Raw genomic sequence first — 27,122 nt, forward strand, 5'->3', positions numbered from 1 at the left:
TGAATAAATGCAGTTTTGAGTCATCAAACAAGTTTGAAATTGGCTTTTTAATGCTTCACAAGGATCTAACAGTCTGTAAGCAATTGACTAAATAAATACACATAATCTTAAAATATTAGGGACAGCGTTTTCTATTAATTAAATATCAAGCACCTTTAGAACTTTTTTTCACTGAATCCTTCGGTCACCTGGTAATACAAAATGTTGCCTGTATTATCCACGATGGCCAAAAATATGTTGCTGAAAAAGAACAATGAAAGTAAACAAAACAATAATTTAAACCAATGCTCACTTTTTTCCAAATTTGTCTTGCATTGCCTCAACTAGGCTGAAATGAATGCCCTTCGTATGGAGCATGGGTATGTAAGCAGCCTGTGTGTCCTCTTTCCGCAAGTAGAGCACCTTCAAATCATCATCGTAGTGCGGCTGCAGGTGGCCGCAGCGCTCATCTAAGAAAAAAGGCTTTATAATAATCATTAATAGTATATTTGATTGATGGATTTACCCCTTTTTAAGTCGTTGTAAACCTGAAGAGCCAGGGCCGCTGTCAAATCATCGGGACATACATTCTGAAAATCTCTCAGCTGAAGCTGCAATGAAAAATTGAGAGTACAGGAGGGAGGCTACTGCATCGACCTGAGAGCCGCTCACCATGGCTGCAAATGCTTCTCCAAGTTCTTCTACGCCCACTATGCTTTGAGAAAGCGTTTGAAATGGAATATAATAAAATGCCGAAGCGTCGTTTAAAGCAATACTTTTCGGAAACAGCTGAAGTACCAACATATGAAATGCCTTGCCTGTGTTTAACAATAATACGACCAAAAAAACAAATTGACGTTAGTAGGATTGCTGAAGAACAATACTCCAAGCAAAACGGCTGCCACTTTAAAACTGCTGCATTTGTTGCGCACTTTAATTAAACAATTATTTTGCTTTATTTTCATGAGTTTTAACAGGAAGACAACAGAATCGATAGCCGAAAGCTTCTGTTAAAGGAATTCCGATAGCATTGCTGTTAAGCTTGACATGTGTTGGAAAACCAAAAGTGCTGTTAAGTTCCCAGTCGTTTAAGGGATGGCGCTACTTTTGAATTTGAATGGGCTAAGATGTTTCCTTGGGTGAAACGGAACTGATTAAAATAGGTATTTAATGAAAAAATTTAATGATGGCATAGAGAGTTCATTACCTCCGCTCTTTGATGAACATGTTTATGGAAAAGAGGCGAAACTTGAAGCGTTGATTGTCTGTTACGCGCCTCCTCAAAATAGAATCTTTGTATGCAGACATTGTCTTGTCTAGACCAACAGACAGTACTGCCACTCGGGCCCTTGACAGTACTGTCCACCCCAACTCCATGAGTAGACAATGTAGACAGGAACAAGGCAACAAATTATGCTAAGTAGATGCAGTTGGCCAAAGAGTTGCAGTTGAGCAACTTTCTGCTTCTCGCAACACTCCTACAACACTCCCCGCAGTCCTATGCAGATTTGTTTGCAGTTGGAGTCGTTACTGTGGACGGGGCTGAACATGGAGCTAAGGAAGCGCAAGGTATTCGATTAGGATTTGCCAGAAAATCAATGCAAAGATGAAAAGTCAATGCGCAAAATTCTTCAGACCACAATGGACCTCCGACCGGGCGGCGTAGACCAGATGCTGCGGTCGATGGCTATTATTGAGATTGTCAATGAAAGGGCCATATGACGGAGTACAGAGGCGCTCAGAGGGAGGCCGCCCAGCCTCAGCTGCCTTCCCAGCCAGGGCAATTACAGTGGCTACAACGGCAACGACAGCAATTGATACAGTCTCACACACACACACACATACGCGCACGTACCCTTAACGCTTAGAGCCATGTGTGTGCTTGCGTGCGGGGGGTGGCGGGTTGTTGGATGCTGCTTGCTTGCGGTTACTTAATGCTGTTTACGGTCCTGTCCAGAGTTTGTCCTGCCAGTGGCCGCAACTTATTTGTGCCTGGAATGGGTGCGATGCGGTGTGTCGTGCAGTTGGCCATAATATTATTTGCACTTGCTCTACTGCTCTCCTGCTGCCCGGCTGCCCTCTGCGCTCATCCCCGGGTCCGAGCTCACGGCACGGCACGGCATGGCGTAGCCATTGCCAGGGCTAAATGGCCAGTTGAAGCATTTATGGTCCACAACTAATAGTCGTTGTGTGTGTGTGTGCGTACATACACATTCATTCGTTCAATTGCTTCATCTGCTTGGCTTGGCTGGCTGCTTGCTGGCTTTAATTAAAAATACTTTCGCCTCGTAAAGTTCAAAGGTGAGCTCATATATGTATGATATAAATTGTTTTCCTTTCTTTTCAGAAGGAATTCCCACACAAAGCTGTGGGAGCAGCTGTGTGCCTCACAGCGCATGCAAATTGTAGTACTCTCTCTCTCTCTGTCTCTCCCTCTCCTGGTGCCACTTAACATATTTGCCACATACTGGTATTTGCCATGCACCTTTCTGCTGGTCATTTGCCTGCCACGGCCATATGCCACAGCAGTGCGCACTGGTGGAACCGGAGGTGGCAGAGCTTGACATGGACTGCGGGACCGCTCTCTGACCGCTTTGAGGGCAGCCGCCGGGAGCGCTTTAATTGAACAACCGGCAACAGCTCCACGGAGATCAATGGAGATTTACAATACTGGATCGACGTGTCAGCTGTGCCTTGGCTTTTAAATTTGTCCCCCAGCTCTGACTCTCTCTGTCTGTGTTCCAGCCCCTCCTCTGACACTCTCCGTGGATTGCATTATGTTGTGCAAGCAGGAAATTAAAGTTTTAATTCATTGCGGTCAGAGTGGTATTTGGATTGCTTCTGCATCCTTTCATTCGGGTCAGACCTGCTTCTTTCTGCACTTATTCTTCGTTTTTTACAAGTTTTGGAGTACTTATTGCGTATTTTTGCCAGGTTAGGAGCTCCCTTGGACTTTGGGCCAGAGTTGGAGTGCCTATTCAAATTTCTTTTATACTCTTTGGCAGTGGCAGTCGAAACGTGGCAAACAGCATTGGTATGCATGCATTATTACCGCTTATTGGATTTGTATCTGCCTCCGTTAATGACAATTTAAGAGCCCCTAATGGCTTAATGGGCTTTGGCCATCATAGCGGCATCGAGTCAAAATGATTTTGCCGCATCATTGGCAATGCAATTAACTCAACCATTTGGGTTTATTTTTCCACTTTTCCAGTTGTTTTTGGGGTTGGGGGTGGCGACTTTCCTGCTAGTTTTTCCGCCTGTCTGTTTGTGTCTTTTAATGGCTCTTCCCTGACTGTGCACGAAATTTCATTAAAACTCTATAATTGCATGACAAGACAAGATTTTCGCACTCATCGTGGCAGAAGGTGGCGGAGGGTGGTGTTTGGTGCAATCCCTTTTGCTTATCCCTTTCATGTTTACGCGGCAAGTTCTGGCAAATGGCGTGGAATGCAATTGATTTCCATTCAACTGATAATTGAAAGCTTGCCCCAAAGATATAATGGAATAGTGGCAAATGGCTTTCCTTCGGTGATTCCAGGCAGGGCATTAGCCTTCTTGTGAATACCAGGAAAGCGAGGCAGCTTCAGGCGCCTTTTAGTTGGATCAACAGACATTGGTAATAGATATCATAAATAAATACTAACTTATCCTTGTCCTGCTTATGTCATCTCGATTCCCTACTTGGACTCATGATTTCCATTCAAAGACATCAAATAATTGCTCTTTTTATGGCAATTAATTTTAGATTTTCCCTCAGGGCCAACGATTTTAGGTCCAGCAATCAAACATATGACCAAGACATGCAATTAATTGCATTGATTCAAACATAAGTTATTTATGCACACGAGTGCATCAGAATATATAATATGTGTTATGCAAAAATCAATGACAGAGACACAGATACAGATGGGGATAAGTAAGTGTAATTTACTGGGAGCCCTTGCACAACACTTTCGAGTATTATTACCCTCTGGTCCTGAGATACAAATCACAGAGAATGTGGCCATGTTGTAATTTCAGGCTGCGGTGGTCTGAAAGCAAATTAAATCTTGCTGTCTTGCATTTTCAGCCTGATAGCATTTGATGGAGGATGAGATGCAGAAGCAACAACTATGTCAGGAATTATACAAAAGATAATGCTGATGCACAATTGAATTTGCCGTTGAGCATACAGCAAATGCAGCACACCAGTGCACACCAGGATTCATTTTCCACTCGACTGGAGTTGGAGTTTCAGCACAATTTCAATACGACAGACAACAAGGACTAAGCAGCAGACGGGCGGGGACGGAACGTTCTCAGTACAATGGTCCGGGCCAGACAGCATTGTCACCGTTTTGGCAGGACCATAAACATCCCCATTGAGTGACATTTACCACAGTGGGTGCCAACCGGAAAACTTTACAGCATTTGCTAGTTGTGCCGTGGTTGCTGCTGCTGTTGCAGGGAGCATTCATTTGCGTAATTAGTGGCCAAGTGGCATCCACAATGTAGCAGAGCCAACCGCATGCCATACCACAAGTTAAGTGCTTCGACATCACCGCAACGTCTCTTGATTATTGGCATCGAGCTGCAGACAGCTGAGGTCAGCAGAACTCATAGCATACTTCTCTGCGGCAACTGGAAAGGAGTTGAACTACCAGCAAGGATGGATAGGACGCCCATTCAGGTAAGAGTGCTGCAGTGGCATCACAGCTTCGCTCGACTGACTGCCATGGGATTGTATGGCATCCATTTCAATGGCATCTAAAGGGGACTTTGTTGAACAGTAATCCTCTTTACATACTCGTACCTACTCGTAAATATATTATTGCAGACGCTTCTGTAGTTTTTCTCAGACAGAAGCGTTTTCGCTACAGTGTGTCGGTGTTTAAGCAAACACTCGCAATGTTTAATCAAAATTAAGAAAAATTATAAGGATCCATGCCACTATTAAAAAACCGATTACTTGAGAATCACATTTTACTACATCATTTAGCCAAGGTGCCTGAGAGATTTTCAATGAACATAAAAGTTAATTGAAAATCAGATTCATTAAGGCTTGATTTTATTATTCTGGGTTTTTCAGTCAGCAGCCAAATGACATTTTATGTTCGCGCTACGGGTTACGGTGTTCTTCAAAGTTGTAATTGATTGCTTTGATTGAATCCACCGCACTGTCCCTCCACAAAACGCAGCAAAGGATTAAAAGAGTATAATTAAATTACGTTAAAAACTTGTAGATAACTTAATCAGAGGGGAAGGCAAGTGGAAAACTTCACTTGTAGCCGACCACGTGCCGTAGAGAAGGAGAAGGAGGTTCGGGCATCCCCTAGGCTACGTGTTAAATTACAAGGGCACGCACACACTGGCACCCGCTGGAACACACGGAAAAGCGAAAGGACCAACAGCAGAGAAGATAGCGAGGAAGGGAGGATAAGCAAAAATATCAAATCAAAACAAAAACACACGATTTACCGGCAAAATGCACGTGACATCGGTTCTCCTTCGTCGCTTCGTTGCTTCGAAACCCGAAGCTCATTTTTGAACGCAAATATGATTCTTCAGAGCGTAAAGCTCTCTCACCGAGCCTAGCTCGGCTGGAAACTGTTGTCGAGCAATATTCTTAACCACCAGCAACATTTAAAGGCGGGTGGACTCGAAAAAACGTCCTTGCCGCCCAAATCATCAAAAATTCGCATTTCGCTGTCGACTGTTGCAAGGAAGTGTTCAAGTTTTGGTCCTCCAGTGCACAGTGGAGCTGATACCAGTGAAAGCAAAAGTGAGACTTTAAGGCCCACAGTACATACATACATATATGTAGATGGTGGATGCATGTGTTTGAGGAGTGTGTTTATTCAAGTGTTTGACGTTGGGTTGGCCAAGTGGATTTCTATTTTAGCGCCAATGAAAGGCAGCGTGTGAAGGCCTGTTGTTGGGGCACTAGCTGTCGCCGTCGCCGTCGCCTCTGTGCTGTGGCATTCAATTCTATTGCAGGCGTTGCATGCTACTGGCGTTTAGGGAGTGCAACTTGTGCACGCTTTAAAAGGCGGCACGGAACATTGAGACATTTTGGTAAAGTGCTTAAAGGTTCTGCTCTGCCTCCTCGCCCTGGCAGCTCAATGACAAGCGATAGATTGTGCAGACTAGTGCATTGAGTGATTGACAAACCAAAGACAGCAAGAAAGAGAGACTCTTGGCAAGTGCAATCTGATATTTGGCCAACTTGTGTGCGGGCCGAAGGAAGCAGGCAGGCAGCTGGATCAGGAAGTTACAGCCATGTGGAGCAGGCAGCGTATTCGGCATAAGCCGCTTTGGGCCCTAATATCCTTGACCGTTTTGCTGCTGGTCTTCGATAAAAGCAATGCCAACACGGAGACCGATGAGACCATGAGCACATCGGAGCCAGGTGAGCTTTAATTGGATATATGTGTGGTACATGGGGGTACAGGTGTACATGTGTACATGTGTGCAGGTGTGCGTGCAGTTTGACCTTCAGTTAGCATAGAAAGAAAGAAATGGATTATGACAGGCCTCAACAGGGCTCTATCGATGCACAGGCACTTTACCCCCACAGGCTGGGTGTGGTTGTGGTTGAGTTCGGGTTAACACGCGAATGTAAATCGACCGACAAGACAGCCTCACACGCAATTTCCTGCCAAGGTCCAAGAATGCTATGCGCATCAAGTAATTAATTCATTTCGACTACCCTTGTCTCCCGTCTCCCCACCTCTGCCTCACATCGACAGTCGGTGGCGTCTCGAGGTCTTTAGCTGCGACGCAAATGGTTGAGAATATTGCGACTTTCTTTTTGGCTGTGGCGCATTTGTTGGCTTTTTGCGCGTCACATTTCGGTGGCTGGTGGCTGGTGACTGGTGGCAGGGTGTTGCGTTGCACTTTCAATTTTCAGTGTGGCAAATATTTGCTCAGTCAAAACCCAAATGAAACGACGAATGGAATTTCGTTTACATGACTTTCCATTGGAATCCAGAGTGGGGACATAATTTTGACATAGGGAAAACCAGTGAGAGAGAGGGACAAAGAGAGTCGGTGAGAGAGAGGAAGAGAAATGGATGAAATATGCAATAACCGAAATAGAGACTAAAACTGACAGACCAGAAGCTGCAGCCTGCTGCCTGCATCACGCAGCCTGCTGCCTGCTGCCCCATTCCCGGCCATGCCATTGCATGTCCCATAAATCCCAGAGCAGGAAAAATGATGATGATGTTGGCCGTGCAGCAGCCAGTGGCATCATGGTCACATGTCTATGCGTGTTGCTGCCTTTCCCGCTTAGGACAAAGCTGACTTCGCATTACGCATGCAAATGTGCGAACCAAAGGGGTGTACGAGTATAACCAAGTAACGAACTGTCAAAATCGCAAAGACAGCAAAAAAAACAAGAAACCAGCAGCTGCAGCAGCAGTAGCAGCAGTTGAAGCCGTAAAACACCAAAAAAGGAAAAGGCAAGATGACAAAAAGTCTCCAGGACATTATGCAATCCTTATATGAGTGCTAAAAGATAAAGACTACTCCACTTCGCTCCCTCCCACTCTCTCTCTCTCTCTTCCATCTTCTATCTTCTTTTGTGCATAACTGCAGGAAAAGGATAGCTTCGGCCGGAGGGGGAGCTCCCACTGAGATTTTATGGGGCACAGGAGTTGAAATGGAAATAGAAAATAGAAAATAGAGTGGAAGCTCCTTCAGCTCGACTGTGCATGCATGAATGATATAGAGAGCGGCGGCTGTCGAAATGCCAACGATAATCGGGCAGAAGCAAGTTTTCAGAGGTCGGGTCGGAAGGAGGACATTTCCTTATATCAGAGCCACAACCCGAACTAAATGTGAACATTCACTGGAGTAACTGGAGTTTTATTAGCGACAAAATCACTTTCGTCTCACTAGCTTAACGCGAATATGGTTCTTGATGCGCAGTGTAATTCCCATGTGGAAGACAATCGACTTTGGATCGACCAGCGGTTGGATCTCGAACTTCTTAAGAATAACAGTCATCAGGGTTTTCATCTCTTGCATGGCGAATTTTTGAGCTAAAGATAAAGGAAACCAATTACTGTCTATCCGAATCGCGCCTTCGGGTCGAAGTATTCCACTTGCCAATGCAATTCCTTTGCCCCGCACTGAACGGAATGTAGGCGTAGACAGGACGGTTCTGGCTGTTCTCCGGCAGAAAACGTTCCGGCCGAAACTCGTTTGGCGAGTCCCAGTGCTTGGGATTGCGATGGATGTCGAAGGTGTGTATGTGGATCTGGGTGCCGCTGGGAAGGATGAGCCCGTTGGCCAGCTCTGTTTCCTGCACTGCTTGACGGCCCATAAGTGGAATGGGCGGGAACAGGCGCATTGTCTCCTTTATAAAGTATTCCAGGTACTTTAGCTTGCTCATCTGATTGATGTCCAGATTGCTGAAGTCATCTGCAGGAGGGAGAATGAGTCCAGTGTAAGAGTGGAGTTTGCTTAAAGTTCTCTCTGCTTGCCCTCGATGTGCTCTTGAATTTCCTTGAAGCAGAGCTCCTGCTTATCCGGATACAGCGACATGTTCATCAGGGTGAAGATGAGAGTGATGGAGCTAACATCATAGCCCTCGAACATCAGGGTGTCTACCTCCTCGCAGATACCAGCATGCTCTATCATCCCATCCTTCTCGGCACATATCAAAGCTGCCAAAGAGAATGAGGTAGAAGACTGGTTAGGCAGTCGCACTCCCTTAATGAGAGACTCTCTCGGCCGTCTGAGTAGATCTTCTGTGCTCCAGCTCCTCTTCGAGCAGTATCCTCCGCTTGGCAATGATCTCGCTGGAAAAGTCGTGGACCACTTTCAGGAACGAAGCGTACTCCTTGGCCACAAACAAATTGTAGGTGGTAGTGCTTCTTAAGAAAGGATTGCTGAGGCGCCGGACGAAACTCTTCTCGATCATATGGAAGCTTGTAACGGACCTACTTTTGGGCCGCTTGAGTTTGCTGGGCTCGCTCAGTGGTCGGCAGATTCGTTGCAACGTATTTTTATTGTTGCCCCCAACGACAAATAATAAAACCTTGCTCTTCTTTTATCTAATTTCGCTTTATTCGTAGTTAGGGCTAGATATGACAATTTTACTTAGCTATGGATCTCCACCACGCGCGGGCTCTCGTCGGGTGTGGCAGCTGTTGAGTCCAGGAACGTGAGAATTGCGGATAAAACACAATCGCTTATCTTCATAGGTACTTAGGCGTTGGTTGCGTTTTATTTCCTATTTGCAAAAGGAGGTTAATACATTTTATTCTTATTGTAGGTAATATATCTACGCACGCTTCGTCTTTTCTCCCCGCTCTTTCTTCGACTGCTCAAACTAATGTGACCTTCTTGTCTTTTCATAGTATTGCCATTTTTCTTCTCTCTTTTTTCTTTATGTAGGGTATCTGTGCCCTTGCTTAAAACTAAGTATATATAAGCTAATTTTTCTCGACAACATCCCCACCACCGTGAATCAAGCACGCTCGTGATTCACAATATGTCTAGCTTTGCCAGCATACAGGTTGGGCGGTGTAGAACTCCAGTCGTCGTCTTTACAGTGGCTGAGCGAACCTGTCCGTCGCGTCCAGGCGTGACTGCAAGAATAACTCCCTTTTTCCATTGAGATCGATGAAGGGTCTTATCACAGATAAGAACAATGTCCATTTCAGCGAGTGGTGGCACTGGGTGATGCCACTTTGTCCGTCTGCATAGGTCTGGTAGGTACTCATTGAGCCACTTGTTCCAAAATGAGTGTGAGATCTGCTGAGCGATGCGCCATTGGAACCTCTCCTCTTGTGGATGTGGTGTCTGGCTAGAATTGGGAGAACCTAAAAGAAAGTGATTAGGGGTTATCGGATCGTCTGTGGGGTTATCCAGAGCAATGTGTGTAAGCGGTCTGGAATTTACTATGTTTTCAGCGTTACACATTAGGCTATACAGTATGTCTTCTTTCAGGTTTTTGTCATGCAGCGCGTGTCCTATGGCCCTCTTCACACTGCGTACCAATCTTTCCCAGCACCCACCTGCATGGGGGTTTAGCGGGCAATTAAACAGCCATTCGATCTGCTTGGTTGACAACTCGTTCGCTATTCTAATGTGATCGAGGTCCTGTAATTCTCTTTTCAATTCACGCTCAGCTCCCACCAAATTGGTACCATTGTCAGATCGGATTCTTACTGGTCTTCCACGCCGCTTCCAATACTCGAAGACACGTATCTGTTGTCAGGTCCCTGGCAATTTCCAAATGAATTGCTCTTATTGTAAGGCATGTAAATATGCATATCCAGCGTTTCTCGGTACTCCTTCCTCTTACAACCAGAAACGGTCCCATATAGTCGTTTCCAACATATGAGAATGGGCTGACGTACGGAGAGAGTCTGTCCTTAGGAAGTTGTCCCATTAATGGCATTTTTGGTGAAGCTCTCTGGATTTTACAAGTCCTACAATTTCTAGCTGCACGGCGAACCTCCTGTCGGCAGTGTGGTATGCAGTACTTTCTGCGTATTTCTGCTATAATTGTGTTTTCATTCTGGTGTTTCCATAGCTCGTGATAATGTCGCACGATCAATTTTGTAACGTGATGCCCTTGGGGCATTAATATTGGACGCCTGGTTTCTTCTCCAACCGAACATGCGTTATTAATACGCCCATTCATTCGGATCACTCCTCTTCCGTCTATGATCGGAGACAACTTCCACAGCTTGCTGTTCTTTTCGATGGACTGTCCAGTCAATAGCGCCACCCGCTCATCATGAAATGCAACATCCTGTACATTGCGGATCACTATGAGTACAGCTTCTTCAATTTCAGCTACATCAAGGTAGACTTTTCGTTTGATCTTACGATCACACATCCTGTAGACCCAAGCGACAGCTCGCATCAGCCTTGTAAATGAAGAGAACCTTTCCAGCAACTCCCTGAATACGATATTGACAGATCCATCTGAAGACATCTCATTGATTGATAACGTAAACTTGTTTCTTAGTTCCAGTTCCGTGTCACCAACGTCTGAAGTTCCTAGATTCCATTGACTTGCGTCCTCTTGAAGGAATTGAGGGCCTCTCAACCAGTAGGTGTCTCGAGTTCCAGATCTGAGTTTGGTGCCAAAGTCTGCCGGGTTATCCTTAGTAGGCACCCAATGCCAATCTTCCAACCTTGTGGCTTCAAGTATCTCGTCAATTCTGTGTCCTACATATGGCTTATATTTTCTGTGATCTGATTTAATCCATGCTAAGACAGTCTTGGAATCGGACCACATGTGGACACATTTGGGGTTGACGTCGTGACCCTCAAGAATACATTTCCTGAGACGAGTTCCTAGCACTGCCGCCTGTAGCTCGAGCCTGGGTATGGTCGATAGTTTCATTGGGGCACACTTGGTCTTTCCCATTATAAATGCGGACTTCCATCCAGATTTCGAACGTATGCGCCAGTATCCAACTCCTGCATAAGCTGACTCACTCGCATCGCAAAATATGTGTAGTTCAATTGGTTCCCCAAAGAACTCTTCAGCGTAACATCGGGGTATCCTTATCTTGCATGCTTGGCTTAGGCTGCGCAACCAACATTTCCATTGCTTTATATCGTCGCCCTCAATTGGCTGGTCCCACTCTGTTCGCTTTTGCCATATTGACTGCAGAAGCAGTTTAGCGATCAGGGAATATTCGGCTAGAATTCCAAATGGGTCAAACACAGACATAACCACTCGCAATACTTCTCGCTTAGACGGTATTCTTGATTCTGAAAAAATTGATGCGTCAATTTTGTTAAACGAAAGTGAGAACCCAAATTCGTCGCTGCGTGTACACCAGTACATTCCCAGGACCTTTTGATAATGCGAAGATTCATCCCTATCAAGAGTTATGGGTTCAGCTACTTGTTCGTTACCAAAAACCTTGTTGAAGAATTTCGAATTGGACACAAACTTTCTCAGTTCGAATCCTCCCTTTTTGTGAATGTCAACTATCTCCTTCACGACTCTCACAGCCGATTCTTCGGATGAAAAACAATGCACCAAATCGTCCACATAATGGTTTTTAATAATGGCATTCACCGCATCTGGATACGATTCCTTAAATTCAAGTGCGTTTCTATTTTTCACATATTGAGCAGAGGCCGGTGAACATTTGGCTCCAAAGGTCATGACCTGCATTTCATACTCCTTCATCTCGTCGCCTGGATTCTTCCTCCATAGTATGCGTTGGGCACATCGATCCTCCTTTCGTATTATGACTTGGTGGAACATTTCTGCTATGTCAGCACAGACTCCAATCGGTTTCTGTCTAAACCTCATAAGAATGTCCGTTAAGGATTGATACCCGTCGGGGCCAGTCATGAGCATGGAGTTTAACGACACTCCATCGACTTCTGCAGCCGCGTCGAAAAAAATTCTCAACTTGCCGGGCTTGTTAGGATTTAAGACCCCAAAATGAGGCAGGAACCATTCTTTTTTTTTGTCCACTTCCAGTTCATTGCTTGTGATATGCCGAATGTATGATTTTTCTTCGTATGCTTCCATCAGGTCGCAGTATTTTCTGTAGTACTCTGGATCATGTATAAATTTTCTTTCCGAAGACAATTGTCTCTTTATTGCCATTTTCTTGCTGTCAGCCAAGACGACGTCATCCACTTTCCATAGTAATCCCGTTTCAAAACGGTCACCAATACGTTTTGTCGTGGTTGATAGCAATCGGTTCGATCTCTCAGTCTCTCGACCTTCTACGTGGTTCTTCACAATCCGCACATCCATTTCCGAATTCGTGATGTAGTCTCGCACCAACTGTTCAATGTGCTCGTCATTGTGTTTAACCAGATGTACGGCCTTTACATTACTCATGGGTCCTGATTCTCCGCGACATTTTCCATACGCAACTCATCCCAGATTGGTTAATGCAATGGCTGGCCCAACGTATCCCATAGATCTCATTTGCTTTGGAGCTATCAAATGTAGGTTATCTAGTCCGATTAGTATTTCAGGTCTAGCATTTCTATAGCCTTTCACAGGAATACTCTTTATGTGTGGAGACATGTTTACGGATTGCCTCGGCAGCCGCAAATCCTTAATAGTCCTTACTCCGTTTAGTGCATAGACCTTGCCTCCACGATCATCAGATATTCCAATATTAAATCGGCTGACCAATTCCGTTGATGTCTTTTCTCCAAACCATTGCAGTGTCAGACTTTCTTTGGGCCCATGTAATCCTAACTCGTCTGCCAGGCTTTCATTTATAAGGGTTACTGCAGAACGTTCATCCAAAAAGGCGTGGCACCTCACTATTTTATTTTTACCATGAAGATTAACAGGCAATATCTTAAACAAAATCATTGAGCTAGCCTCATGCGTTGCTGTTCCTGTGAACTTTACTTCCTCGCCTGGTTGGTTAACTGATTCTGCATGGAGCAAACGGTGAATGCGTTTGGCACATCCATCAAGTCCACATTGGTGATGTCGTCTACATTTTTGACTACGATGGCCGTACTTTAGGCAATTGAAGCATAATTATACCCGATACTCAAAATGAGTATTGGGGTATATTAGATTTGTGGTAAAAGTGGATGTGTGTAACGTCCAGAAGGAATCGTTTCCGACCCCATAAAGTATATATATTCTTGATCAGCATCAATAGCCGAGTCGATTGAGCCATGTCTGTCTGTCCGTCTGTCCGTCTGTCCGTCCGTCCGTCCGTCCGTCCGTCCGTCTGTCCGTCTGTCCGTCCCTATTAGCGCCTAGTGCTCAAAGACTATAAGAGCTAGAGCAACGATGTTTTGGATCCAGACTTCTGTGGTATGTCACTGCTACAAAAATATTTCAAAACTTCGCCCCGCCCACTTCCGCCCCCACAAAGGACGAAAATCTGTGGCATCCAAATTTTTAAAGATACGATAAAACCAAAAACGCAGAATCGTAGAGGATGACTATATCTTTAAAGAGTGCAAAGTCTGAAGCAGATCGTATAATTATTATAGCCAGAATCAAGAACACAATTTCATTCTTTCTCGCTCTGTCTCTCTCTAACACACAGGTTTCATGGTCGATTTTGCCAATTGCAAAATATGAGTACAAGGATCTCAGAACCTATAAGAGCCAGAGCAACCAAATGTGGTATCCACACTCCTGTGATATCGGACCTTGACCGTTTGGTGTCCAAATTTCGCCACAACCCCTTCCGCCCCCGCAAAGGACGAAAATCTGGGGCATCCACAAATCTCAGAGACTATTAAGGCTATAGTAACCAAATTTGGTATCCGCACTTCTGTTAGATCTCACTATAAAACGTATATCTCAAAATTTTGCCCCACCCCCTTCCGCCCCCACAATGGACGAAAATCTGTTGCATCCACAATATTGAGGATACGAGAAAACTAAAAACGCAGAATCATAGATAATGATCATATCTACCAGATTGCTGAATCTGGACCAGATCAGATAATTTTTATAGCCAAAAGGAACAAATCAATTTGCACTGGCTACGCAGCGCCCGACGTCACGCTCAGACTGATTTTCTGTCTCTCTCGCACGCACTCTTTGTCGTGTCGTTTAATATTAGCGGCGTCTGCCGGAGGAGAGCCATACTGACTTAGTATCGGGTATAACTGTAGAGTTGCGGTGTCCGCAGCAACTCACAACGTTCCACCTCGTTTTTTTACGTTTTTATACCCGATACTCAAAATGAGTATTGGGGTATATTAGATTTGTGGTAAATGTGGATGTGTGTAACGTCCAGAAGGAATCGTTTCCGACCCCATACAGTATATATATTCCTGATCAGCATCAATAGCCGAGTCGATTGAGCCCTGTCTGTCTGTCCGTCCCTATTAGCGCCTAGTGCTCAAAGACTATAAGAGCTAAAGCAACGATGTTTTGGATCCAGACTTCTGTGGTATGTCACTGCTACAAAAATATTTCAAAACTTCGCCCCGCCCACTTCCGCCCCCACAAAAGACGAAAATCTGTGGCATCCACAATTTTAAAGATATGAGAAAACCAAAAACGCAGAATCGTAGAGAATGACCATATCTTTTAGACTGCAGAATCTGAATTGGATTGTATTATTATTATAGCCAGCATCAAGAAAACAATTTCATTTTTTCTCGCCCTGTCTCTCTCTAACACACACGTAGCATAGGCGGCTTTGCTTAGAGTAAAACATTAGCGCCTAGATCTCAGAGACTATAAAAGCTAGAGCAACCAAATTTGGTATCCACACTCCTAAGATATCGGACCGAGAAGAGTTTGTTTCAAAATTTCGCCACACCCCCTTCCGCCCCTGCAATGGACGAAAATCTGGGGATATTCAAAAATCTCAGAGACTATTAAGGCTAGAGTAACCAAATTAGGTATCCGCACTCCTGTTAGATTTCACTATAAGACGTATATCTCTTAATTTCGCCCCAACCCCTTTCGCCCCCACAAAAGACGAAAATCTGTGGCATCCACATTTTTAAAGATACGAAAAAACCAAAAACGCAGAGTCGTAGAGGATGAATATATGTTCTAGAGTGTAAAATCTCAACCAGATCGTATAATTATTATAGCCAGAATCAAGAAAACAATTTCATTCTTTCTCGCTCTGTCTCTCTCTAACACACAGGTTTCATGGTCGGTTTTGCCAATTGCAAAATATGAGTTCAAAGATCACAGAACCTATAAGAGCCAGAGCAACCAAATTTGGTATCCACACTCCTGTGATATCGGACCTTGACCGTTTCGTGTCCAAATTTCGCCACACCCCCTTCCGCCCCCGCAAAGGACGAAAATCTGGGGCATCCACAAATCTCAGAGACTATTAACGCTAGAGTAACCAAATTTGGTATCCGCACTTCTGTTAGATCTCACTATAAAACGTCTGTCTCAGAATTTCGCCCCACCCCCTTCCGCCCCCACAAAGGACGAAAATCTGTTGCATCCACAATATTGCACATTCGAGAAAACTAAAAGCGCAGAATGATAGGTAATGATCATATCTATCAGGTTGCTGAATCTGGATCAGATCAGATCATTTTTATAGCCAAAGGGAACAAATCAATTTGCACTGGCTACGCAGCGCCCGACGTCACGCTCAGACTGATTTTCTGTCTCTCTCGCACGCACTCTTTGTCGTGTCGTTCCATCTTAGCGGCGTCTGCCGGAAGAGAGCCATACTGACTAAGTATCGGGTATAAATGTAGAGTTGCGGTCTCCGCAGCAACTCACAACGTTCCCCCTCGTTTTTTTTGTTTTTTAGTCACCCTGCGTGCTGCCGAGTCTTGTGCGTGTCCTGCGCGGCACCCTTCCCCAGTGTCCTGCGTGTCACTCTACCGTTACTGGTCCTGCGTGACCCTCTAGGGCGACCCATTATAGCCATTCCCCTTCACCCCTGTGTCTCTCGCTCCTAGGGTTGGGGTTTCAGATCTCGTATGTGTGCCGTTCTCTTCTTCCTGTCGCCCTCCTTTCTTAGGTGGCAGATAACTGGGGATATAAAGTCCTCTATCCGGTATGGCCCATCGTACCTTGGTGCCAGCTTCGCGGCAAATCCCTCCGCTGCATTGGAAGATGGTGCTGTTTGGCCCACACGACCTCTCCCACTTTGGGTTTCCACGGTCTCCTCAGATTATAATGCCTGGCCTGATCCTGGGCTGCCCTTTCCAAGTTGCGTCGAACCAACTGAAACAGCTCCTTTAATTTCTTCGCATTTTCATCCGGCGTCTCTGTGCCTTGTCCCGTGCCTACCGACTCCTCGTCATATAGGGCCTTTGGCAGCCGGGGTTCCCTTCCTTGCACCACGAGCGCCGGTGAATATCCCGTTGTATCCGACACTCCCGAATTCATGGCCAGCATTAGCTCCGGCCACTTTTCGTCCCAACACCTTTGATCGCCCTCGGTGAACTGGGCTATCATGGTCTTTACCGTTCTGTTCGTTCGCTCTGTCGGATTCTCTTGCGGCGTGTATGGCGCCGTAAACTCCTAGCTGCTCCAGGAATCTTTTAAATGTCCTGCTTGTAAACTGCACTCCATTGTCCGTAATGAATGACTTTGGGCGCCCAAAAACGGGCTATTATGCGCTCTCGACAGTCCTTTATTAGTGCCTCGGCTGTGGCCTTCCTCAGCGGCACCAACTCGGTCCACTTTGAGAATCGATCCACTAGCACCAACAGCATCGAGTTCCTATGCTTCGACCTCGGCAAATGACCCACAAAGTCAGCGCATACCGTTGCCCACGGTTCTTCCGGCACCTGTGTCAACATCTCCCCTGCCGCTTGTAGCTGACTTGGCTTAAAACGAAGACATAGTTCACACTTCCGCACGTAGGCCCTAACGTCCCTGTACATCCCTGGCCAGTAATATCTTGCCGCCACCCGTGCCGCGGTTCTCCTTCCGCCGGCGTGGCCTGCTTCCGGGTTGTCGTGGCTTTCCTTTAAAACCCTTTCCCGGGCATCTTTCGGCACACATAGTTTCCACGAGGCGACTTCTTCGCTCCCTGCCCGGTGAGGAATGTGCCGATACAAGTTTCCCCCCTTCTCCACATAGTCGGGGTACTTCGGGGATTCCTTCCTGATCTTTTCTACCATGCCCTCCAACCACTTGCAGGGCGGCTCGCTCACTGGTTGTGTTCCCTCCTCATGTCCTATCCGACGGCATCGTTCCTCCAAAGGTTGTGGGGAGATTGCGTCGGCTACCACGTTCAGCTGTCCTTTCCTGTACGCGACTTCAAAGTCGTACTGCTGTAGCTCTAATGCCCATCTCGCCACTCTCCCCGACGGAATTTCTATGCTATTTAGCCACTTCAGAGCCATATGGTCCGTGACCACCTTGAAGCGATATCCTTCCAAGTATGGCCTCAACCGGCGGTTGGCCCATACAATGGCCAGACATTCTTTCTCGGTTGCCGTTTAGCGTCCTGCTAGCATATGATATTACCCGTTCGCCCCTTTTCGTCTCCTGCGTGAGAATCGCACCCCAGCCCGAAAACTGGCGTCTGTCTGCAGGATGAACTTCTTCGAGAAATCGGGGCACGCCAGCACGGGGTCCGCCACTAGTCGTCTTTTCACCTCCTCGAACGCTTCCTGCCGTTCCTGTGTCCAGACCCATTCCGTTTTCTTCTTGAGGAGCCCGGTGAGTGGCTGCACGAGGGTTGCGAAGTCGGGCACGAACCGCCGGTACCATGGGGCCACCCCCAAGTACTGTCTCAGCTCCTTGATATTTTTCGGCGGTTTCAGTTCGGCTATGGCTGCGACCTTCTCGGGGTCTGTACATATCCCCTCGCCGGTCACCTTGTGGCCCAGATACCGCAGCTCTTTCCTAAAGAACTCGCACTTGTCTGCGTTTAGCCGCAGGTTAGCCATGCGCAGCCGTCGAAACACCTCTTTCAGGTTTCTTCGGTGTTCTTCCTCTGTTCGCCCGATGACCACTATGTCATCCTGGTACGCGAACGCTTGCGGCATCATTTCTGGCCCAATCACTTGGTCTAACGCCCGTTGAAAGGTGGCCGACGCGGAGTGTAACCCAAACGGCATCACCTTCCATTGGTATAACCCCTTTCCGGGCACCGTGAACGCCGTGATCGGCCGGCTGCTCTTTGCCAGGGGGATCTGCCAATATCCATGCTTCAGATCCAGGCTACTGATGAATCTCGCTTCCCGCAGTTGATCGAGTATGTAGTCGATCCTGGGCATTGGGTACGCGTCCTTTATTGACCTCGCGTTTACCTGACGAAAGTCCACGCACAATCTCCACTTGCCATTTTTCTTCTTTACCATCAATATAGGCGAACTGTAGGGGCTCTTTGACGGCTCCATGCATCCCATTTCTAGTAGTTCGTCCACTTTCTGGTTAATCTCGGCCTGCATTTTGGGGTTCTTCGGGTAATATCTTTGCTTAATCGGTTGCGGGGCACTCATGGTGATTGTGTGCACCGCCACATTAGACACCCCCTCGATTTTGGAAAGCGCCTCCAACTCTCGGGCTAAGAATTCCTCCACTGGCTCTTCCCTCGCCCCCTCATCCTGCCTCATGCCCGCGGAGCCGTGTCCCCCGCTTGGACCTTCGCCACGGACAGTCTTTCTTCCTGGCCTCCTCGTTCCCGATCTTCGGCAGGGATCACCACCCTGTGCCCTGCACAGGTCACCACTGCCCCGACCGCGCGGAGAAAATCCCATCCTAAAATCAATTCATCAATCCCACCCGGCAATACGAGTAACACCATTGGGATATCCTTGTTCCCAAAGCATACATTCGTTTCAATCTGGCGCGTGACCTCCTGGCTATGGCCATCCGCCAACCTCACCCTTTTCCTTTCCGCCGCCTCCCGGCCTTCACCTTTTAGTCGGTCCGCCAGCTCGCGGCTCACGAAACTGCTGGTAGCTCCTGTATCCACCGTGGCTTGCAGCTCCATGCCCGCGACCTCCACTACTGCGGATAACTGCTCCTCCTCGCTGGTCAACCTGCCGACTAGGCTTGAGGGACCGTTTCTTGCGACCCTGGCACGGCCCTCCGCGGCGTGGGTCGCGGGGCGTTTCCCGTCTTCCTGCAGCACTGCCATGCCGAGATTCCGCATCTCCAGCAATAGGTGAGGAGTCGGGCGTTGCACTCCCGGCTCCAATGATCCGCGCTCCCACACCTTCGGCACGCCTGGGCCGGATTCTTGACATATCCGTTCTCGATATTGCCGTTGGTCGGTGTCGGCACAAGGACACGCGCTCCCCTTTCCTCCCTTGCTGCTCCGTCCAGCGGGCCGTATTTGCTCCGTCGACTTGCCGTCGTCTCGGCTGGCTTGTGGAAGGGATTCGCTGCCCGGGCTTTCACGGTCGGATTCTCCCATTGGAACTCTAGGCGGTTCCTCTCCAACGCCTCGAACTCGTCTGCCAGTTCCATCATGGTGTCGAGATCCCTGCACCGGTGTGGCCTCATATACGCTCTTAGATCGGGCATGCTATTCTCACGAATCATCTCCGTTTGCTCCTCTTGGGGACATTTCAGGGGTCGCATAAGTGTCTGCATCTCTACCATATACTCTTTGAATGGCTCGCCCCATTTCTGTTTCCGCATCCTCACTTCCTGCAGCAATTTCTCAAAATATCCACGCGGCAGAAAGTAAGCCTGGAAGCTGGACGGGAACTCTTTCCACGTTCTCCACTGTCGGTTGTTCGCCACGAACCACATCAGCGCCCGCCCCTTTAGCAGCTCTGGAATCGCCCTTGGGATTAGATCCGGATCCAGACCGTACGTCTCGGCGGACCACTCGACCTGCTCCAAGAACTCGAGAGGCTTCGTCGTCCCGTCGAAACGGAACGACCACTCTCTAACCTGTTTCGCCACTCTAGCGTAGTCCAGGTGTGCCGGCCGTATGGTGGCTGGTTCGGTTCTCCCCCTTTCGGCCTCTCGGCTTCGATCCCTTCCTTGGTGGCGGGACCTGCTAGGCGTCCCTGTGTGCGAGCGTTCCGCTATCGGCACTGAGAGACTCGCGATCAATTCTCGTTGTATTTCGACAGGAGACCGGCACAGCGCCGCCGCGGCTGCGCCGGGTGGGGGTGCCAGGTGGTCGTACGCGGCCTGTTTGTCGTCCGCCCGGGGTGTCGGCGAGGACCTGTCCGCCCGACACTCCCATACCTCAATCAGATCGGCCCACTCTGACTCATCCTCGTGTTCCCTCATCCATTCATCGAATGTTCTTCTCATCTCGTCCACTGTGCCCTCCAGCCGCACGCCGAAGGCGTGGCCACATTGGACAAGCTCCTCCTTTCTCAACCGGTAAATCCATTGTCCCTTCCCCATTCTCCTGTCTATATCTGTCCTCCCTTTGTCCTAATATTCGTCGTCGTAGGCCCCACGTTGGGCGCCAGTTGTAACGGACCTACTTTTGGGCCGCTTGAGTTTGCTGGGCTCGCTCAGTGGTCGGCAGATTCGTTGCAACGTATTTTTATTGTTGCCCCCAACGACAAATAATAAAACCTTGCTCTTCTTTAATCTTGTAACGAGTAACGAAGAGAATCTTCGCACGATGAAGCTGGTGGTCGGCTAACTGAGAAGGAGTACGCGCTCGCTTCCACGGCTGGTCTCTGGTCGGAAATGGGGATGGGTTCTTTGGGGTAACCCTCCAGTTAGGTTGCTTCGCTCCTGCTGGTATTATTTTATTAAAATTCGCGTACTCTTTTTGGGAATGGGAGGGGGACAGACAAGGAAAGGATCGTTAGGGGTACGGAAAGTATAGTGGGGCAAAGATAGTGCAGAGAAGGAGTAGGGATCTACCACCGCGGCGGACATCTCTGTTTTTCTGGCACGGAGTCGTGCCACGCCCACCCTACCATGATCCTGAAAGAGCCAATAATAATATCAGGATCCCTGGAGTGTCCGGTATTGGTCATCCTATTTCGCTCACGAGCGGCATGGTTCCCCCCAAATACGGTAACGTCTAGCACATATTCATCTTAACAATCATTTTATTAGAAACTATATTCAGATACCCTCATGTTACAAGAAACGAGGGGGAACGTTGTGAGTTGCTGCGGACACCGCAACTCTACGGTTATACCCGATACTAAGTCAGTATGGCTCTCCTCCGGCAGACGCCGCTAATATTAAACGACACGATAAAGAGTGCGTGCGAGAGAGACAGAAAATCAGTCTGAGCGTGACGTCGGGCGCTGCGTAGCCACTGCAAATTGATTTGTTCCTATTGGCTATAAAAATGATCTGATCTGATCCAGATTCAGCAATCTGATAGATATAGTCATTATCTATGATTCTAGGTTTTTAGTTTTCTCAAATGTGCAATATTGTGGATGCAACAGATTTTCGTCCTTTGTGGGGGCGGAAGGGGGTGGGGTGAAATTTTGAGATACACGTTTTATAGTAAGAGCTAACAGGAGTGCGGATACCAAATTTGGTTACTTTAGCCTTAATAGTCTCTGAGATTTTTGAATATCCCCAGATTTTCGTCCTTTGCGGGGGCGGAAGGGGGTGTGGCGAAATTTTGAAACAAACTCGTCTCGGTCCGATATATTAGGAGTGTGGATACCAAATTTGGTTGCTCTAGCTTTTGTAGTCTCTGAGATCTAGGCGCTAATGTTTTACTCTAAGAAAAGCCGCCTATGCTACGTGTGTGTTAGAGAGAGACAGGGCGAGAAAAAATTAAATTGTTTTCTTGATGCTGGGTATAATAATAATACGATCCAATTCAGATTCTGCAGTTTAAAAGATATGGTCATTCTCTACAATTCTACGTTTTTGGTTTTCTCATATCTTTAAAATTGTGGATGCCACAGTTTTTCGTCCTTTGTGGGGGCGGAAGTGGGCGGGGCGAAGTTTTGAAATATTTTTGTAGCAGTGACATATCACAGAAGTCTGGATCCAAAACATCGTTGCTCTAGCTCTTATAGTCTTTGAGCACTAGGCGCTGAAGGGGACGGACAGACGGACAGACGGACGGACGGACAGACGGACAGACAGACATGGCTCAATCGACTCGGCTATTGATGCTGATCAAGAATATATATACTTTATGGGGTCGGAAACGATTCCTTCTGGACGTTACACACATCCACTTTTACCACAAATCTAATATACCCCAATACTCATTTTGAGTATCGGGTATAAACACCTGGAGAAAGAAGGAATTAGCACCTCAACCCCATCCCCCTATTTTCGCAGTGCCAGTTCCAACCGGGTAAATATGTGCATGGAGTAACTGTTAGAAAAAGTAGCCTGATCAGTATTTTCAAATTCCACATTAGAATCGGCACTTAGTTTGGGAATTATCCAAAAGCTGCAGCCCGAGCTTTAAGCCCCCGCACTACGAACCAGCTGATCCACCAAGTCGCGGGCAGTGAACTTTGGCTGCGCGAGACGAGGACAGCCGTCTGAACGGGCTTAGTGCGGCGAATTGGCGTAACCGTTTCGCATTCAAAACCGGGCCAAGAAACGGAAACCGGTGCTTGCAGTCAGCGTAGGACCGAAGCCGCTTAAATGTTCCTACCGGGCGGGAAAAAATAGTGCACCACGTGTGTACATAACCTCACGGCGACCCCTAGTGGTATCGCCTCTCTCGGTATGAGCCCTCTCTGTCTGTCCGTCTGTCCGTCCGTCCGTCTGTCCGTCCCCTTCAGCGCCTAGTGCTCAAAGACTATAAGAGCTAGAGCAACGATGTTTTGGACCCAGAATTCTGTGATATGTCACTGCTACAAAAATATTTCAAAACTTCGCCCCGCCCACTTCCGCCCCCACAAAAAACGAAAATCTGTGGCATCCACAATTTTAAAGATATGAGAAAACCAAAAACGTAGAATTGTAGAGAATGACCATATCTTTAAGACTGCGGAATCTGAATTGGATCGTATTATTATTATAGCCAGCATCAAGAAAAGCATTTCATTTTTTCTCGCCCTGTCTCTCTCTAACACACACGTAGCATAGGCGGCTTTGCTTAGAGTAAAACATTAGCGCCTAGATCTCAGAGACTACAAAAGCTAGAGCAACCAAATTTGGTATCCACACTCCTAATATATCGGACCGAGACGAGCTTGTTTCAAAATTTCGCCACACCCCCTTCCGCCCCCGCAAAGGACGAAAATCTGGGGATATTCAAAAATCTCAGAGACTATTAACGCTAGAGTAACCAAATTTGGTATCCGCACTCCTGTTAGCTCTTACTATAAAACGTGTATCTCAAAATTTCACCCCACCCCCTTCCGCCCACACAAAGTACTAAAATCTGTTGCATCCACAATATTGCACATTCGAGAAAACTAAAAACGCAGAATCATAGATAATGACCATATCTATCAGATTGCTGAATCTGGATCAGATCAGATCATTTTTATAGCCAATAGGAACAAATCAATTTGCAGTGGCTACGCAGCGCCCGACGTCACGCTCATACTGATTTTCTGTCTCTCTCGCACGCACTCTTTGTCGTGTCGTTTAATATTAGCGGCGTCTGCCGGAGGAGAGCTATACTGACTTAGTATCGGGTATAACTGTAGAGTTGCGGGGTCTGCAGCAACTCACAACGTTCCCCCTCGTTTTTTATACCAGATACTCAAAATGAGTATTGGGGTATATTAGATTTGTGGTGAAAATGGATGTGTATAACGTCCAGAAGGAATCGTTTCCGACCCCATACAGTATATATATTCCTGATCAGCATCAATAGCCGAGTCGATTGAGCCCTGTCTGTCTGTCCGTCTGTCCGTCCGTCTATCCGTCCCTATTAGCGCCTAGTGCTTAAAGACTATAAGAGCTAAAGCAACGATGTTTTGGATCCAGACTTCTGTGGTATGTCACTGCTACAAAAATATTTCAAAACTTCGCCCCGCCCACTTCCGCCCCCACAAAAGAAAAAAACCTGTGGCATCCACAATTTTAAAGATATGAGAAAACCAAAAACGCAGAATCGTTGAGAATGACCATATCTTTTAGACTGCAGAATCTGCATTGGATTGTATTATTATTATAGCCAGCATCAAGAAAACAATTTCATTTTTTCTCGCCCTGTCTCTCTCTAACACACACGTAGCATAGGCGGCTTTTCTTAGAGTAAAACATTAGCGCCTAGATCTCAGAGACTATAAAAGCTAGAGCAACCAAATTTGGTATCCACACTCCTAATATATCGTACCGAGACGAGTTTGTTTCAAAATTTCGCCACACCCCCTTCCGCCCCCGCAAAGGACGAAAATCTGGGGATATTCAAAAATCTCAAAGACTATTAACGCTAGAGTATTCAAATTTAGTATCCGCACTCCTGTTAGATCTCACTATAAAACGTATTTCTCAAAATTTCGCCCGACCCCCTTCCGCCTACACAAAGGACGAAAATCTGTTGCATGCACAATATTGCAGATTCGAGAAAACTGAAAACGCAGAATCATAGATGACGACCATATCTATTTGATTGCTGAATCTGGATCAGATCAGATCATTTTTATAGCCAAAGGAAACAAATCAGTTTGCAGTGGCTACGCAGCGCGTGACATCACGCTCAGACTGATTTTCTGTCTCTCTCGCACGCACTCTTTGTCGTGTCGTTTAATATTAGCGGCGTCTGCCGGAGGAGAGCCATACTGACTTAGTATCGGGTATAACTGTAGAGTTGCGGTGTCCGTAGCAACTCACAACGTTCCCCCTCGTTTTTGTGTTGGGGCTGCTCACCTCCAATCGGAAACTACGGAAAAAGTCGGAAAATCTAACTTCGAGGCTCCTAGCACTGTCGAAGGCCGGTACTCACGTTTTCGATTAGAGCCCAATCTGCTTTCTTGGGTTCTTTTTTCCCGATCGAGTGCACTTTGGTTTCACACCACGGTTATTTACGGCGGTTTAATTTTATTTTTATTATTTTTGTGTCTCACCGCGCAACTGAATGCTTGTACGGCCACGAGGAGAAAGAAAGATTTGGGCGGATCTACTGACCAACAAAAATGTTGTTCTCCGGATCTGCCTTTGCACGATCCTTCGCCATTCACCTTGAATGGTTATGGACATGGTGGGGAGATTTTTGTTCGTTTTTAAGCATATTCTTAATGTCAACCCTAGGTGGCGCTAGCCCCCACACGACCAGGAACATTTAACATGTAACATGCGCGCGCGATCACTCATCCACGAAAAAGATCTCGTTTCGTCGCTGCAGCCTCCTTTTATAACCCCGCCTTAACGGGAGCCCGGCTCGGCGTCGGTAATTTTCCATCGCCGTCTCCTGGTTTCCACGGCCTTCGTAACGGGGCCTGGCCGGTGGCGTGATCCCATGCCCTTATTTGGTCATGCGTCGGATCACTGCCGGCCCGATCCCGCCGTCTCCTCTGCCTCTCCCGTGTCTCTCTCTCTGAGAGCGGGACACTTCTCCTCTCGGGGCCCTTTGGCCTCTTCGCCGCATCCGGATATCCGTGGGTATTCGGACTGACCTTCGCCTTATCCGGCTAGCCATCAGCCTTTATCCGGCCGTTCCGCAGCCTTATCCGGCTGTGCTGTGGTCGAATTCGGCCTGTGGGAACCGCGGTTCCTGACAAGCTCTCCCGGTAGCGATCACCTTTATCGGCCATTTCATCCAGCTTCACCCCCATAGCAGTCTCTGAAAGAATAGAGATGGATTACAGAGAATTCCCAATTTCCAACGATCCGTCTTACCACAAATGGTGTTAAGCGTAAATCTGGGTATGAGCTCGCTCAGGGAGACGATGTTCTCGTCTTGACTTTGAAACTGCTGCACAAACTTCAGACTTTCGGCTCTATCAAAATGGATTGCAGAGATGTTAGCTCGCCGTATAGACTGTTTGGGGAAAACACTCACTGGAAAATCTCCTGAAACTGTCCCAGTATATTGAAATGGAATGTATTTTGTCTCCTGAAATAGGGCCGTTTGTTAGGGAACCTCTTAATTATTGACCTTTCGCCTTACCTTTTGATGTCAGAACACCCGTATTCAGGGCTGGATGAAGAAAATTGTAAACACATCCTTTTCCTATCAGCGATTTCTGATCGGTCAGTATCATTTCGGCAGTTTCGGCATCGATTACGTTGTAAATAGGCATGCCTACGACATATCGAACATAACTCTTACCAAGAGTCTTTGACAAGTCGCGCGTGAATTTGAAAACACCAGCTATTAACGAAAGATTGATAAAGAGAGGCCCGTTTAAGATTAGACCGGTCACAAGCAAAGTTCATCCATGCCCATGCCCCACCGTTGTCTTTGACGTACAGATCGAAGCAGTGAGCAAAGATCGTCTGGCCCTTGGGCGAAGGTACTAGGCTCTCCACCGGCCGGTCATCCCTTGTGTAGACACGCCTTGAGAAGAAGGCCAGAATGTAGTAGTCTTTGTTGACCTGGTAGAGCCAGTGAATGACCACACACAGGGCCACCGTCAACCACAAGGTAATCATCGCTCCGCAACATCACTGGTGGGCTCCCCTCACGAAACTGCCATTCATCCGAATGGCCATTCGTTTTTTCGTTTATAGCAAAAGAAACAACAAAGCTGATTAGATAGGTACATATAGTCGTACGTATGCGAACATACGAGTAGGTACATATACATATCTAGTAGCTCGAAATAGTTCCTTCGTTTTTTATGCGTTCTCAACTGTCTAGAACACGATTTTCTATGAACTGTGAACTGGTTGTAAGAAGAGAACTTGGGCGAGAGTAGTGGGTAGTAGCCTTTAGTCGTAGTGCAAAGGGGTGTATAGT

General features: G+C 47.1%; 2 protein-coding genes, 1 long non-coding RNA gene and 1 pseudogene across 4 annotated transcripts in view; 1 reads left to right on the forward strand and 3 right to left on the reverse strand.

The window, feature by feature from the left end:
- Positions 1-20: 20 nt before the first annotated feature.
- On the reverse strand, positions 21-977 carry LOC108158838. The gene is made up of 4 exons (XM_017291559.2): positions 652-977; positions 506-590; positions 293-449; positions 21-240 (listed from the first exon to the last, which is right to left on the reverse strand). Exons 1-4 carry the CDS (start codon positions 781-783, stop codon positions 156-158), a joined length of 459 nt encoding a protein of 152 aa, XP_017147048.2. The 5' UTR covers positions 784-977; the 3' UTR covers positions 21-155.
- A 4,699-nt stretch (positions 978-5,676) lies between these two features.
- Positions 5,677-27,122, forward strand: part of LOC117185942 (locomotion-related protein Hikaru genki-like) — a 126,126-nt gene continuing 104,680 nt past the window's right edge. The window contains exon 1 of one of the 2 annotated variants that reach the window (XM_033397368.1): positions 5,677-6,370. In XM_033397368.1, the coding sequence (XP_033253259.1) occupies positions 6,241-6,370 (130 nt within the window). In that variant the 5' untranslated portion in view covers positions 5,677-6,240. The remainder of the gene's footprint in view (positions 6,371-27,122) is intronic. The other variant, XM_033397367.1, reaches the window with a different exon arrangement.
- Positions 7,818-26,820, reverse strand: LOC117192643 (annotated as a pseudogene).
- LOC117192644 lies at positions 9,162-9,572 on the reverse strand. The gene is made up of 2 exons (XR_004474404.1): positions 9,262-9,572; positions 9,162-9,202 (listed from the first exon to the last, which is right to left on the reverse strand). It is a non-coding gene; the product is annotated as an uncharacterized LOC117192644 (long non-coding RNA).

This window comes from Drosophila miranda, assembly GCF_003369915.1.
Source record: "Drosophila miranda strain MSH22 chromosome Y unlocalized genomic scaffold, D.miranda_PacBio2.1 Contig_Y2_pilon, whole genome shotgun sequence".
Taxonomy (NCBI): domain Eukaryota; kingdom Metazoa; phylum Arthropoda; class Insecta; order Diptera; family Drosophilidae; genus Drosophila; species Drosophila miranda.

Excerpts from the sequence above, each read along its gene's own strand:
- LOC108158838 (XM_017291559.2), bottom strand. The coding sequence starts at position 783 with ATGTTGGTACTTCAGCTGTTTCCGAAAAGTATTGCTTTAAACGACGCT. Across the intron at positions 591-651 it reads GAGAAGCATTTGCAGCCATG|CTTCAGCTGAGAGATTTTCA; the intron begins GTGAGCGGCTCT and ends TTTTCATTGCAG. Across the intron at positions 450-505 it reads TTACAACGACTTAAAAAGGG|ATGAGCGCTGCGGCCACCTG; the intron begins GTAAATCCATCA and ends CTTTTTTCTTAG.